The sequence below is a fragment of the Hippocampus comes genome, unplaced genomic scaffold (assembly GCF_001891065.2).
Source record: "Hippocampus comes isolate QL1 unplaced genomic scaffold, H_comes_QL1_v1.1 scaffold378, whole genome shotgun sequence".
Lineage (NCBI taxonomy): Eukaryota > Metazoa > Chordata > Actinopteri > Syngnathiformes > Syngnathidae > Hippocampus > Hippocampus comes.
In genome coordinates, this window is record NW_017806061.1 from 277,410 (window position 1) to 291,996 (window position 14,587).

General features: G+C 56.9%; 1 protein-coding gene across 7 annotated transcripts in view; it reads left to right on the top strand.

Annotated features, from left to right (window-relative positions):
* Positions 1 to 14,587, top strand: part of vps13c (vacuolar protein sorting 13 homolog C) — a 40,657-nt gene that overhangs the window by 19,893 nt on the left and 6,177 nt on the right. For 4 of the 7 annotated variants that reach the window (XM_019893231.1, XM_019893229.1, XM_019893228.1 and 1 more), the window contains 38 exons: positions 14 to 93; positions 179 to 238; positions 827 to 986; positions 1,557 to 1,676; positions 1,759 to 1,862; positions 1,937 to 2,104; positions 2,476 to 2,780; positions 2,881 to 3,028; positions 3,842 to 3,980; positions 4,048 to 4,166; positions 4,477 to 4,634; positions 4,830 to 5,083; positions 5,175 to 5,491; positions 5,684 to 5,920; positions 5,990 to 6,121; positions 6,391 to 6,480; positions 6,737 to 6,892; positions 7,076 to 7,340; positions 7,819 to 7,979; positions 8,065 to 8,186; positions 8,782 to 9,085; positions 9,189 to 9,578; positions 9,836 to 9,943; positions 10,021 to 10,173; positions 10,251 to 10,374; positions 10,447 to 10,591; positions 10,901 to 11,027; positions 11,350 to 11,585; positions 11,736 to 11,880; positions 12,142 to 12,282; positions 12,378 to 12,459; positions 12,534 to 12,603; positions 12,764 to 12,875; positions 13,300 to 13,413; positions 13,488 to 13,621; positions 13,716 to 13,797; positions 13,883 to 13,996; positions 14,070 to 14,145. In XM_019893231.1, coding sequence (XP_019748790.1) covers positions 14 to 93; positions 179 to 238; positions 827 to 986; positions 1,557 to 1,676; positions 1,759 to 1,862; positions 1,937 to 2,104; positions 2,476 to 2,780; positions 2,881 to 3,028; positions 3,842 to 3,980; positions 4,048 to 4,166; positions 4,477 to 4,634; positions 4,830 to 5,083; positions 5,175 to 5,491; positions 5,684 to 5,920; positions 5,990 to 6,121; positions 6,391 to 6,480; positions 6,737 to 6,892; positions 7,076 to 7,340; positions 7,819 to 7,979; positions 8,065 to 8,186; positions 8,782 to 9,085; positions 9,189 to 9,578; positions 9,836 to 9,943; positions 10,021 to 10,173; positions 10,251 to 10,374; positions 10,447 to 10,591; positions 10,901 to 11,027; positions 11,350 to 11,585; positions 11,736 to 11,880; positions 12,142 to 12,282; positions 12,378 to 12,459; positions 12,534 to 12,603; positions 12,764 to 12,875; positions 13,300 to 13,413; positions 13,488 to 13,621; positions 13,716 to 13,797; positions 13,883 to 13,996; positions 14,070 to 14,145 — 5,952 coding nt within the window. Of the gene's footprint in view, positions 1 to 13; positions 94 to 178; positions 239 to 826; positions 987 to 1,556; positions 1,677 to 1,758; positions 1,863 to 1,936; positions 2,105 to 2,475; positions 2,781 to 2,880; positions 3,029 to 3,841; positions 3,981 to 4,047; positions 4,167 to 4,476; positions 4,635 to 4,829; positions 5,084 to 5,174; positions 5,492 to 5,683; positions 5,921 to 5,989; positions 6,122 to 6,390; positions 6,481 to 6,736; positions 6,893 to 7,075; positions 7,341 to 7,818; positions 7,980 to 8,064; positions 8,187 to 8,781; positions 9,086 to 9,188; positions 9,579 to 9,835; positions 9,944 to 10,020; positions 10,174 to 10,250; positions 10,377 to 10,446; positions 10,592 to 10,900; positions 11,028 to 11,349; positions 11,586 to 11,735; positions 11,881 to 12,141; positions 12,283 to 12,377; positions 12,460 to 12,533; positions 12,604 to 12,763; positions 12,876 to 13,299; positions 13,414 to 13,487; positions 13,622 to 13,715; positions 13,798 to 13,882; positions 13,997 to 14,069; positions 14,146 to 14,587 lie in introns of all 7 variants that reach the window. The other 3 variants (XM_019893227.1, XM_019893232.1, XM_019893233.1) reach the window with 1 other exon arrangement.

Consider the following 14,587-nt stretch of genomic DNA (forward strand, 5'->3'; position numbering starts at 1 on the left):
TGTTGTGCTCCAGACTCCGCCGGAGATCCTCTCTGTCTGGTCAGCTCGTCGGCGCAGCCTGGCTCCGAGCTGCTCAAAGTCCAGTACTTCAAGGTCAGGATAGCACAGAACTCCTTTGCGCATTTTGGCGAGCGCCAGCCGTGTCCTGACCTGCGCTGCCGTTCCTGATTGCGCTCAGGCTGATCGAGAGGGTCCCAACTTCTCCAGCGTGTACAAGAACACGGAACAGATGATCAACGTGAGTCGCACAAAGGTTTCCTAAGGAAAGTGTTCCTATGATTTCTGCAAGTGACGGCCCGCTGCGATAACACAAAGTCCGACCGTAGTCCGGCCATCCGTGATGTGATCCGCTTCTCCTCGGGAGGGTCGCGGGCGTGCGCCCCGAACTGGTTGCCAGCCAATCACAGGGCACGCATACACGAGCGAACATTTGCAAGCATACCTCGGGGCGACCTAGCCTGGCCGTGCATGATTTTGAAATTTACCCGGAGAAAAGCCAGGCAAGCACGGGGAGAACACGGAAGGCCTCGGCCGGATTCGATCCCGCGATCTCTGCGGGATTTTGGCTTCCACGTAAATCCAAACAAAATTGGCGAACCGTGTTCAACCTCACCCAGCCGCTCCGAGTTAGGCTTGGTCACCTGCGGGGCGTTCCCAACAGGTGTGGGATGGGCCTTCCTCAGCTTTTTTGCCACCTGCCGCATCGGTGTCTTGTCTCGTGATGTTGAACGCAGTTCGCAATCGATGTCATGGGCTCCCCCGGCCTCCACCAAGCCAAAGTCCACATGATGGTTTGCAAACACCTTGAGCTCTCCTTGCCCCGCAGGTGACCTTCAGCTCGCTTGACCTCATGCTGCACACGCAAGCGCTCCTGTCGACTGCCAACTTCCTGTCGGGGGCTCTGTCTTCAGGTAGCGCAATGGCGTCTCCTGAGAGGACGCTCGGGCCCAAGACTGAAGACGGCAAAACGACGGCCGCCAAGTCGGGTAAGTTCGCCGTGGCGCAGCCCTCACGGTCCGCGTGTGACGTCACCCACCTCTTAAAACGGGGGTCGGGAACTCGGGTTCCTGGAGAGCCATATCCTTCCTGTTTTTTGCCTCTCCCTCCTCCACCACACCTGAGTCAATTGCTCATGATCGTTTCAGGCTTCAACAGAGCTTGCTGATGAGCTGATCGTTTGAATCAGGTGTGTTGGAGTAGGGAGGGATCAAATACAGGTCGGATATGCCTCTCGAGGAACCCGAGTTACCTGCCCGTCTTAAAATAAGGCCAAAGTCATATTTTGAAAGTCATGATTTATTTTTTTTTTTTTTGCCCTGAAACATCTCCTCAGGATGCTCACCTCCAAAAACCGGCGACTTCCTTCGTTCAACCCGATCATTCAGTTTGATTTTTTTTTCTAAATGTTCTCAGTATTTGATCCCCAAGCAAAAGGAAAAAAAAATCAGACAGCGCAGGAATGTATTTGCCGACCGCTGAAAATGTTGGCCATTTTGGGGGGTCTGGAATGGAATCATGGCGTTTCCAGGTAGCAGCACATTTCTCTTTGCCGCCAGACATCACTGCATCATCCGAGCTCGGCGAGATCATCTCTCTGAAGGTGATGGTGGCTCTGGGGGCCTTCAACGTCCTGGTGTGCGACCAGAGCAGCAACATAGCGGACATCAAAATCCAAGGTAGCGAATCCAGCCTGCTGGCCCCTTGGGAGACTCCTCTCGCTTGGGCGCGCGCGCTTCAAGTCCTTGCCGCATCCCGCAGGTCTCCACGGCTCGCTGCTGGTGCAGGGACCTCAAACTTACATGTCGGCGCGCCTGAAGGACTTTGCGGTCCTCAACGTGGATCCGGCCAGCATCCACAAGAAGGTGGCTCCAAAGCGGCGTCTGGTATTTTGAGCGTGAAGCTGAGCGCCGCTTGAATATCTGTTGACCGTCTTCAGGCCATCTCCATCGTGGGGGACGAGGTGTTCAGCTTCTCCGTGAGCCTGACTCCCAAGGCCACGGAAGGCTCGGGCTACGCCGATACGTCCAAAACGGACGGCCGGGTCAAGCTCAACGTGGGCTGCATCCGGGTGGTCTACCTGCACAAGCTGGTCATGGCCCTCCTGGTGGGTGTTCTCGGCCGGCCGTTCATTGCTCTGCTTATACACGGCCAGATCTACTCCATCAATGTGCTCTCGCTGCCCACTGGATATAGTCAACCGACTGTACAGTTTGTCGATTTATTGATCTTAGAACTCTCTGCCAGTGTTCCCATTTTCAAATGATCGCTTCTACAACATTCCAAGAAGATCCCAATGTCACCAACCTTCAGAACAGGCCCGCAGGCCTGCGACTGGATCAGTGCCGCCAAGTCTCGCCCGCTAGTCCTTCCTCCTCCATTCGCTTCTGACACAGCATCTGTCGGTCTACGCGATCGACCGTATCGCCACTTTGGATCTGTTCTCTGTGAGGCTCACGTGTTGTGCGTCCCCTGTAGAACTTTGCCAACAACTTCCAGACGGCCAAAGCAGCCGTGAGCGCGGCGACGGCTCAGGCGGCGGAGAGGGCGGCGTCCAGCGTTCGGGACTTGGCTGAGAAAAGCTTCCGTCTGTCCACGGACATCAAGCTGAAGGCGCCTCTGATCGTCATCCCCCAGTCGTCCGCCTCCTACCACGCCCTGGTCATGGACCTGGGTCTGATCACCGTGTCCAACTCCTTCGACCTTCTGCCCATCGACGGATGCCCTCTCCCGGCAGTGATTGACAACATGGACGTGCAACTTACGCAGCTCAAACTCTCCAGGTCAGTCGCTTCTTTGATCCGTCGTGAGAGACCCAAGACTGAAGTGCGAATGAAGCGAGCGCAAAGGCGTGCTTTTCATCGCGAGTGTGTTGTCCACCAGGAACTGTTTGGACCCCGCTTCGGGTGGAGCCTCCAGCGAGCTTCTCGAGCCTGTCAACCTGAAGCTGAGGGTCAGCAGGAACCTGGCCGCATCCTGGTACAACAAGATGGCTGCCGTGGAAGTGGACGGGGACCTGAAGCCCATGAAGGTGGGAACGCCGCTCGGAGAATATCCGTGGGGTGGGGTGGGGGGGGGGGGTCCCTTCTTTTCAGCAAAAGGAGGACAGGCATGAGTTTCACCGCACGGTGTGTCCATTTCACTCAAAGGAAGCTCGGTTTCAGGTTTTCTGACTTGTTGTGACTGCATCCGGTCCATGAGTGCTCCTCCAAAGGTACCGAGTTCCCTCAACGGCTTCGTCAGCTGCGTCGGTTGCCCGAGAGCCTGAGATCACTGTGAATGTGGAATCAGTCAGGGATGTTTTTCCTTGTCGTAGGAAGTTCCTTCTCAACATTTCCTGGATTTGGAATCCGACAAGATTCAATGCAGGCAACCGGACTGGGCTTGTTTCTTGAAAAATCCCTCTTCGCTTCTCAATGTTCCATGTGGAGGCTCCCTATTTATTTTTCTGTGTCGATACGTCCGCTGTTGATCCCGGTGAGGGGAAGCGGTTCGAATAACAGGTGGATGGATATGTCGCTACAGTTGGCCAATGAGTGCTTTGCATACCAACCGGTCACCTTTGTCTTCTGGGTGGCAAAACGTCTCGTTGCTGTCCCCTTTGGCACGTGCGGTGAGAGCATCTTTGGTGTCAGGACATTGTTGTCAGCAGATGATGAGTGATGTCATCAGCCTTTTTAATAGGGATGTCCGACCACAGAGAAACTTCAAATGTTCCTGTTGACATGCAGTTTGTAGGCTAGCCTACTTTCCTCTTTGGCTCAACCCGGCTAAGCTCCTCCTTGAGCTTGGATCCGTCTGACCAGAACGCTCCAAAAGAGGATGTTTGCTTTGTGGCCTGTAGGTGGCACTGAGCCAGGAAGATCTGAAGGTGCTGCTGAAGATCTTGACAGAGAACATGGCAGAGGCCGACAGCCTGCGGCCAAGTGACCCTAGACCAGGGACCGCTTCGCAGCTTCGAGTACCCGCGGGCCCTCAGCCAGGTTCTTGCACGGCCCATCTTCTCCCGAGTAGTTCGCCGCGATTTGACTTCCATGTTTGACGTTGCAGGTGGCGCCGGCAAGCAGATCAACTTGGATGAGGACCGGGATGAAAGTGTGGAGTCCATCAAGTTCAACTTCAGCATCGAGTCACTTGGATTGGTTCTGTACAAAGACGAACCCGAACAGGTTGGTCCGCGGCTGCTTTTGATCCGATCAAGGCCGAGAAACAGCTGAGGCGGCAGGACTGCGAGAAGGGGCTCTCCCTGAACAATGAATTGAAAACATTGTTCTTGACTGATCTCGGCTGACGGTAGCCTGACCTCACCTTTTACTTCCACTGAAGTCAATTTCTGATCATCTTGTAGTCCGATAGCATTTCATTGAGGTGCTCTGTGCTTCTTCAGGGAGAGCGGCATTAGTTTCAGTGAAAAGAGGCTCTGTTTCCCCCCCCCATACAGCCCTGGTTCACTCTGATCGTTGCCCATGTTCTCTGCAGTCTTCCGACCAGGAAAATTCCCGCCTGGGCGAGTTCGCCCTCCACCTGCTGAAGGCCTCCGGGAAGCTCTGGAACAACGGCAGCATGGAGTTCGGCACCATCTTGACCAACTGCACTTTGGACGACCAGAGGAGCGGCATGGACAGGGTCACCTCACGGTAAGTGCCCCCACGGGGGGGAAATGAGGCGCATAGGTGGCTTGGGTATGCCCCGGGTGACATCTACAAACCAAGAAGTTACGTACATATGGTCTCATGTCAGCCTCAAGTAGCGAGTAAGTCCTGATTTAGGGACCTGATTTAGTTTCAGGAAAGGGATGGTCAACACGATGCGGTTCTGGTCTTGGTCCTCAGGATGGTGAGCCGACAAGACTCCGAGAGCTCCGAGGCCATGATCGACGTGGTTTACCGGCAGAGCGGCGCCGACCGCTCGGTGGTGGCCGTCCTGCACAAACTCTACGTGTGCGCCAGCGTGGAGTTCCTGATGGCCGTGGCCGACTTCTTCCTGCAGGCTCTGCCGCGGCGGCCCCCCCAAAATATCGGCGCCGCGCCGAGCGACAGGCTGCCACTAAGACCCGCTGCAGAACCGAGGAGCGAGGCCAAGACCGGTAGGGAAACCCGCGCCGAAGCGAAACGACCACCCGCAGCGGCCCACCATCCTCCTACCTCAACCCGACCGACTCTTTGCGCCGCGTTTAGTGTTGCAGACGAGGACGAGTGTCCGTGCGGTGATCGTGGACCCGCAGGTGGTGTTCGTGGCCAGCCTGATGAAGGCGGACGCCCCGTCCCTGCTTGTGTCCTTCCAATGTGACTTCAACCTGCAGGAGCAGGCTGGAATCCAGACCGCGACCGCCCAACTGAGGGCCCTCAAGGTCCTGGCCTGCCCCCTCATCCACAACAAAGAGGACAAGGCCGTTACCACGGTTTTGAGACCCTGCTCCGTTGTCATGGAAACCAAACAAGGTCCCAGCCAACCCCTGAGCGGCTCCGTCACGGTGGAGGAGGTCATTGTCAAGGTACATAGTCAGGGATGGGGCTTCAAACAAGGTTTTGAGGCTGTAAAGTGGTAGTCTGTGCTTTCAGACGTTGAGTTAGGGTTTCGACTAAAGCTTCTGAACAAGTTTTTGGGTGGGGTCTTTGCATCAGGGTTCGGGTTTCGCAGTCAACATTTGTCTTTGGCCGCCGCGGTGTTGTTTTTCTTCGCCCAGATTTCGCCGTTCATCCTGAACACGGTCAGCACCATCGTGGCGGCCATGACGGCCAGGCAACGGGACCGCGACAAGACCGGAGACCAACAGGAAGCCCTCGAGGACCTGTGGCTCACCAAGAAGGTCTACGCCTGCAACTACTGGTTCCTGGGCGTGGACCAGGCCAGCGAGATGACCGAGAACTTCAGGGAGCAGGAGGACCTGAACGTGGGCCAGCACTTTGCTGCCCACGTCAAAGTAAGACCAGCTGCCAATTCACCTCTCATCTGAGCCGGACGAGGTTCTGATGAAGTCCCGGCTTCCCAGCTCTTCCAGGTGACCCTGGAATCCGGTCTGGGTCACCGTACGGTCCCCCTGCTGCTGGCCGAGTCCTCTTTCAGCGGCTCGGCCAAGAATTGGTCCTCACTCTTGCAGCTCAAAGCCAATATGACTCTGGAGGTAACCAGTTTGATTCTTGGAGAGTTCGGGATGAAGGTTGTTTGTTTGTTTTTGTTTTGTTTTGTTTTGTTTTCCCATGATTGTCTTTAACCGTCCGGCCGATGAATTGGTCGGGCCTTAGTGTCGATTTTTTATTTTTTTTTAGTTCCGCTGTCTTCTCCAGCTGTCCTAGGAAATCACAAAGTCTTGTGACACCCAGCGCCAGAGCGGAGTCCTTGGGCAAAATAAAGTGTATGACTTTGGCGATGCGTTTGCTGGTGATGTTGCAGGTGAACTACTTTAACGAAGTCCACGCCGTGTGGGAGCCGCTGATTGAGCGCCTGGACGGCGGCGCTCGCAGGTGGAACCTTGACCTGGAGGTGATTGTCTCACGATGTCAACTGGGTGATTGTACGACCCGAATGATGATTCCTTCTCATTTCACACTGAGTCAGAATGACTTGAATTGTCATCAACCAGAAGAAGACGCACGCATGCATGTTTCCATTTTTTTTTTTTTCCTCTCACATTTTTGTAACCGAATTCATTCTACAAAACCAAGGCGAAATGTAAATCTGATGATGAACCATCTGAATATGAACAGGCAATCATATTTGACTTGTTGTGCGCACGCAGATGAAGACCAATCCCGCGCAGGATATGAGTCCGGTCCACGGAGACGACTTTGTGATCCTTCCGGAACCGCGCGTGGCCGTCAACATCTGCTCCGGCGACGCCCTAAACGTCACCTTGTCGCGCTGCGGCCTCAACGTCTTCAGCAACCTGGCCAAGGTCAAAGTCAACTGCAAAATCAAAATATATATATATTTTTTCCAATTCATTGGTGGATTATCGGAATCTTACTTGAGCAAATATCGTAAGTGGCGCATTCCATATCCAGATCGGCCGAGCCCGAATGCACATCCAGCGCACGATGACGGTGACGATGATGCCCGATTCCCGCGTTGTGTTCAGGCGTTCTCCGAGGGTGCGGCGTCCACCTTTGACCCGTCCATGAAGGAGAAAGCTCCGTTCACCATCCTCAACGCTCTGGGCGTCCCGCTCATAGTGCAGCACAGCGCCAACTTGAGGCCGGTGGGCGCGGCGCAGCACGGCAAACTGCACGAGCTGCCGGCCCGGCGCAGCATGGACTTGGAACATTCCGTCTTGGAACCCTCGTCTCGGGGCAAGCTGTCGGCTCTGCAGCGTCAGGAGAGCTGCTTGTTTCACCTCACCATCGGTCAGAACGGGTTTTTGCTATTGTTATCATGATGATGATCGTTAGGCTCCGTACGCCGTGAGCAGGCGTGGACGATTTATTCTTAGAAGGCAAATTTTGCATCTCGTACTTTGTTGAAAGTCGAGCGATCAACGAGAACTTGAGTGTCTGCGGCCATCACAACAGGATGCGGGGAAACGTCTTGAGACGCCATCCCCTGGGCCACTTTTGGGCCACTTTGCTTTTGGGTTCCACGTCCAAAGATGAAAATGAGGCAAATGTTGAGGATGGCAGCTTTCATTTCATGCTCTTGACATCTCGGCGTCTTTTTCAACGATCAATTGAGTCGACGTGTCCATCGTCAGAGGAGAGAGCCAAAAAGTCCCGAGAACGCATGCCCCGAAACGGGCAGCGAGTTGTCAATTTTGACCGGAAGCATCCAGTCGGAAAGCCGGTGATTGTCTGGTCTTATCATCTGCGCTGTTTTTGACCCCGGCAGTGCCGGCGGGCTTCAGCGAGATCACCAACGTGCCCGTGGACAGGCCGGGCCGCCGCCTCTACAACATTCGCGGGCCCGAGCTGCAGCAGGCCGTGTCGCTGGTGGTCCAGGTCGACGCCGCCGACGGCAACAAGCTCGTCACCGTGCGCTCGCCCCTGCAGGTACGTCGTCGGTCGCCGTCGCGGCCCGCCCCCGCCCGTCGTCGCGCTTACCCGCCGGCCCACGGCCGTCTGCCTCGGCTTCCAGATCCACAACCACTTCTCGGTGCCGTTCAGCGTGCTCAAGTTCTGCCCCTCGGCCCGCAGCCTGCAACCGGTCGGACTCGCCCACCCCGAGAAGGAATTCCACATCCCGTTGGACGCCTACAGGTGGCGTCGCCGCTCGATTGGCTTACGTGCATTCCAACGTTTTTGCCCAGGAATTGGCTCCCGAGCTCAGTGATTCCAGTTGGACAAACTGTAAACGGTTGAATTGGATGAGCTCATCGGTTCTGGATCAGGACACTGGTCATTTGGGATGAGATTGAAAACGAACCAGATTCCGTGTTTTATGATCAACCCAATCGTTGATAAGTTTAGGATCGAATCAATGCTGATTCTGATCCAAGTCATGAGTCCACCTAAAATGAGAACGCATGATTGTGAGAAGGCACAACTGTTCACTTTGATGATGATATTTTATTCCTCGCACTTTTTTGATGCGCAACTCCTTCCGCGTTGTTCCAACTTCAGCCTATTTCCATTTTTCTCATTCCACAGAAATGTACGTTTGTTTTTATTTCCTCAAATTTCATCATTTGGCCATGGGGGAAAGTTGACCTCTGAAAGCAACTATTTTCAAATTTTTTAAATCATCGGCTACTTGTAATTCACGCTAAATAATTCCGTTGACGTTTTGCATCGGCGAGTCAACTGTTTTATCTGTCGCCTTCAAAAAGATGAGATGACAAATTTTGGGGCGCAGGTGTCAGCTGTACGTTTGCCCGGCGTCGGATCTGTCGTCGGAGTACGGTCCGTCATCCACGTGCGTGTCCTGGAAGGAGGAAGTGCACCGCAGCTCGGAGGTGCGCTCGCTGCTGCAGTGCCCCCCGCTGGACGCGGGCGGCGGCGTACTCCCTCTGATGGTCAGCACGCTGGCCGCGCCCGACACCCTCAACCACATCGCCAGCCGCGGCGAGGACGACTGGGACCCGGCCTACGTCCTCCACCTGCACCCCGTGGCCACGCTCAGGAACCTGCTGCCCTACACGCTCCGATACATGATGGAGGTAACCAAAGAGCACTTCAGACACGCAATGAGGTTTGCGACGTAGCAATGCCGGAAGCGCCGAGCTGCCGCGGTGAAGTGAGCGCGTGCGTTTCCCTCCGCAGAATTGCGCCAATTCTTACGAGCTGGCGGAGGGGAGCACGTCGGACCTTTTGAACGCCCGCCTCTCCGGCGAGATCATGTCTCTGGTTCTGCTGCGCTACCAGGGCCGCGACTGGCACGGGCACCTGCGCGTGGACCGGAACATGCCCGAGTTCCTGGCCGTGTGCCTGACGTGCGACTCTGACGCCGCCGTGACTTTGGACCTGAGCGTCCACGCGGCCCCGGCGCCGGGTCGCCTTCTGCTGTCCGTTTTCAGTCCGTTCTGGATCATCAACAAGACGCGCCGCGTCCTCCAGTACCGGGCGGAAGACGTCAGCGTCAAGCATCCGGCGGACCTCCGGGACATCGTCCTCTTCTCGTTCCGCAGGAAGAACATCCTCAGCAAGAACAAGGTCAGACAGACACCGCGACCGCTCGAACTTGATTGGAAATCCTCGGAATTCGGGCAAGAAGCGGGCCGGGCGCCGCCTCCTGCGGCGTCGCGGCTGATTAGGACGCTCCATTTTGACACCGAGGAGTCCGTTCCGACTTAGCTGAAAACCGCCACCGTTAGAGCGGCCGTCAGTCGCTTGAGCCGAAGTAGTCGGGATGAAAGCGAGAGCCGGCTCAGGCTGCCGGTTGAAACGTGTTCTCCTCGCCTTGCTCCCAGCTTCAGCTGTGCGTGTCGACCAGCTCCTGGTCGGACGGCTTCTCCCTGGACACGGTGGGAAGTTGCGGCTGCGTGCGTTGCCCCGGCAAAAACAAGAGCGACTTCCTGGTAAGACCCCGCCCGCCCCTTCCTGTCGAGGTGAGGTGACGTGAGGTGAGGTGACGCGAGGCGTTGTCGTGGGCCAGGTGGGTGTGAGCATCCGGATGAGCAGCTTTGCCCTGACCAAGATGGTCACCATGAGTCCCTTCTACACGCTGGTCAACAAGTCCTCCTACGAGCTGGAAGTCGGCGAGCCCGTCGGCGCCGCCACCAAGTGGCACTACGTCCCCTCGGCCGAGGTCGGCGCCGCCTTCGGGCAAATGGCAGCGTTGAGCGTTGTGCCGATTGTGACCCGGATTGCCTTGTCGCCTTCCAGTGCCTCCCGCTGTGGCCCGAGAGCACTTCGGGCAAGTTGTGCGTGCGCGCGGTGGGCTCCGAGCGAGCGTCCCAGTTTTTCTTCTTTGACCGTCAGGACAACGGCACCCTGCTCAACGTGGACACGGTAGGACGCGTCTCCCGCCCGCTCGCTCGCACCCGCTTGACTTTTCTGACGGCGTGCGTGCGTGTGCGTGCGCGCGCGCAGTGCGGCGGCATCACGGTGGACGTCAACGTGTCGGACCACTCGAGCATCATCGGCTTCGGCGACTACTACGAGGGGGCGGCCCCCGCCCTCCTGCTCAACCACACTCCCTGGGCGGACATCAGCTACAAGCAGAGGTCGGCGCGCTCTTTCGCCCCCGCGATGCCTCTACGGCCTGCTTCTCTTTTCTTCTTTAGCCTAAAAAAAAAATCAAAAATGTTCTCTGGAATTATGCATTTACGTAGAAGGCTCGATCGAGTGTTCAGTGACAATGTGATCCAAACAACCCTCGGATGAGGTCACATACTTCAAAAGAGGTGCCTCAATTTGACACCGGCCAATCTCCAAATGGAGTCATGGCGGAAGGGTCAAATAACAGCCCCCACCCCCTCCGCTGCCCGTGATGCATCTCTTTCTCTTTCTCTCTCTCTTTCCGTCCTCCTCAGCGGCTGTTCTGCCGTCCACCAGCTGAAGCCCGGCGAGGTGCGACGCTTCGCCTGGGACGACCCGGCCGGAGTGCGAACGCTCAGCTGGAGCTGCTCGGAACATTCTGGAGAGACCGACCTTCTCAAGGTCCGCCTCCTTTTTCTTCTGCACTCGCGCTCGACCTTCCTGTGTGCCCGCGTCTGCCGGCTCGCTGGCATTTTCGGTCGAGAAATACAACGCAGGTCTCCTAACGTGACGCGGGGCTACAAATCTCACACGCACATGAAACCGAAGTACAGGGTCAGTTCTCCAAGGCGAGACTCCCAGGTCGTCGTGGGAAACGAGAACTGCTTCTCAACAGACCTACCTGCGTCAATGAATAAAATCGCAACCTGACTCTGCGCCGCAAAAGCAACGCGGGCGGGACTCCAAACGCGCGTGACGAGTGTTTGCCGTTGTGCCCGCCCAGGACGAGGTGGGTCAGTTCTCGTACGACAGCCTGTCCGAGGTTCACTGGGTGTCCTTCCTGGACGGCCGTCAGCGTGTCCTGATCTTCACCGAAGACGTGGCCGTGGTGACCAAAGCTCGCCAGGCCGAAGAACTGGAACAGTACCAGCTGGAAGTGCGCGTCTCGCTCCAGAACCTCGGACTCTCGCTGGTGGACAGCGCCGGCCGCCAGGAAGTCGCCTACGTTGGCATTCCCAGGTCCGTGCGCTAAATACTCGACTCAAGCTTTGAACCGTGAAGATTTGAAAACAAATGGCAGGATCTTCCAGAGAACTCTCAAATGAGCCGGCGAATTAGGAGTGATGCGCTCCCTCTGGTTGTACGTTGTCGGCGTTATCGTGTGCGCAGTTCTGGCGTGGTGTGGGAGATGAGGCGCAAGAACCGTTGGAAGCCGCTGAGTCAGAAGCACATCAACTTGTTGGAGAAGACGTACCAAAGCGTTCAGAGCGGCCAGCTGCCGGCCGGTTGGACCAAAGTGGACGCCAACCTGGAGGTGAGTGGGGCCCCCCCCCCCCCCCCCCCCCCCCCCCCCAGCGCGTACGCATTCATGGCATCGCCGCGCACGTGGTCGCGGTGACATCCCATGATGACATCACCGACGGTGCAAAACGTGCCATACGTCGCACTGGCTCTTACGCAAGCGCGTTTTTTTTCCAGGTACTTCATGGCGTTGGTCCAAGAAATGGCAGTGAAGATCGATCAAGGCTTTCTGTCGGCCATCTTGGCTCTGTTCGTGATGCTCGGCGGTTGCCAGGTCAACCTTGGCGCCGCCATCATGATGATGCGCCAGCCCTTTTCCTGCCCGCTCCGGAGGAACTTCCTGTCGGGCATCCAGGTGGAGTTCAAACGCTCTCGGCACCAGCGGAGCCTTCGGGCGCAACTGCACTGGCTGCAGGTCGGCACACGCTCGCACACTGGCACGGCGTCGTATGCACTTCACCTCGTCGATTGCGTTGTTTGCGGCATCCTCGTGTGTGTGTGTGTGGCCAGGTGGACAACCAGCTCCCGGGCGCCATCTTCCCCATCGCGTTCCACCCGGTTCCGCCTCCCAAGTCCATCGCTCTGGACTCAGGTGCTTCCTTCAAACGCTTGCTGCGACTTGCCGACTCGCTGTTGTCCTCAACGCTGGCTGTCCCGCCCTCACAGAGCCCAAGCCCTTCATCGATGTGTCCGTCATCACGCGCTTTAACCAGCACAGCAGCGTCACGCAGTTCAAGTGAGTGTTTGTGTGTGTGTGTCGAAGTTGAATGCGAACGCGTACGCATTCATGACATCGCCGCGCACGTGGTCGCGGTGACATCCCGTGATGACATCACCGACGGTGCAAAACGTACCATATGCCGCACTGGCTCTCACGCAAGCGCGTTTTTTTTCAGGTACTTCATGGCGTTGGTCCAAGAAATGGCAGTGAAGATCGATCAAGGCTTCCTGTCGGCCATCTTGGCTCTGTTCACGCCTGCTGCTGACCCCCAAGCCACCGGACAAAAGGTAGACCCTGATTGGCCCCGACACGACACGTGACGCGTATCGTGTGGAGGACCGCAAATCGCCAACGCCGCAAGGAAGAGAAACTCCCAAGTGACCGATGTGGGCAAATGGCTCTTTTTCCTCAAAGCCGTTGTATCTCCTCCTCGACTGAATGGCAACCAAGGATGACGACGTTGGGCCCGTCGTATTTTGCCGACTTGAACGGAACAGGCACGGCGCATGCGAGCTTGTGTTGTTGTTGTGTTGCAAGCGGTCCGCTTGCCTTTCAAAGGCTCGTTGCGTGCGGTCGGCAAAGAAGCGCGCGAGTCCACCTTCGGCCATGTCGCAGACTCACTGCGTACCCAGAGAACCGCGGGAAGGAAGTTGGACGACTCTGTTGGCTCGGGACCTTTGAAGATGACCAAAATGGTTGTTTGCCTTTCAGAGTCAACTGATCCAAAAAGACGTTGAGCTGCTGCAAGCCGAACTGATGGAGAGTTCGCTGAGTGACGCGTCGGGACTCAACTTCTTTGAGCACTTCCACATCTCGCCCATCAAGGTACGCGCCGGCGCCGGCGTGGCGGGCCGGGTCCGATCCCGGGAGTAAACGCGTGCCCGCCCGCCTGCCTCCAGCTGCACCTGAGTTTGTCGCTGGGCTCCAGCGGCGACCACTCGGGCCAGGACGCCGCCGCCGCCGTTCAGTCGCTCAACCTGCTCCTGAAGAGCATCGGAGCCACACTGACCGACGTGGACGACCTCGTCTTCAAGTAAGCGGCCGCCGGCGCTTCCCGCCGCGCGACGGACGGATCCCGCCCGATGCGTCGCGCTCTGATCCTGCCCGCCGCGCTGCGCTCCCGACAGGCTCGCCTACTTCGAGGTCAAGTACCGGTTTTACCGCCGCGAGAAGCTAATGCGGACGGCGCTGCGGCACTACAGCGAACAGGTGAAGGTTGCTCGAGGCTCGCCGGCCGTCCCGGATTGCCGTCGTCCGATCGCTCGACACGCGTGCGTCGTTTTGCCCCGTGCAGTTTTTGAAGCAGATGTATGTCCTGGTCCTGGGTCTGGACGTGCTGGGAAACCCGTTTGGACTGATCCGCGGTCTCTCCGAGGGTGTGGAAGCCTTCTTTTACGAGCCTTTTCAGGTACAAGCAAACACGCGTACTCGAGTAGGCGCGTCGCGCGGAGTGTGACTTGGCCGTGTCTTTGCAACGTCAGGGGGCAGTCCAAGGTCCGGAGGAGTTTGCTGAAGGTTTCGTGATCGGAGTGCGCAGCCTCCTGGGTCACACCGTCGGTGAGAGCGCAAAAACAGACGCCCGCGGGGCCGCAAACGTGAAACGGCAAGGCGACAAAACGCCTTGCGCTACTCCAAAAAATTATTGCGCTCAAACGTGGCGCTGACAGCGGGAGTCTGCCAACAAGGCGGCGTGTGCTCCCTTTTCTCGTCGTTTGGCACTTTTCACGATTGTTTAATTCACTCCCAAAGACGTTTTGAAACGTCTTTTCAGACTTGGTCCAGAATTGACCGCTTCTGAATGAGTTCATGTATTTATTTATTATTGGGGGGGCGGGGAGAGTTTTTTTCCAAATGAAGTGACTTCAATGAGTTTTTCGAGCAGGTTTGTTCCTGCCGTTGTTTTTTTGAACACGCCCAATCGGGGCGTCTGACTCGCGTGCGGCGCGCGCCCGTCCCGCAGGTGGCGCTGCGGGCGTGGTGTCCAGGATCACCGGCTCGG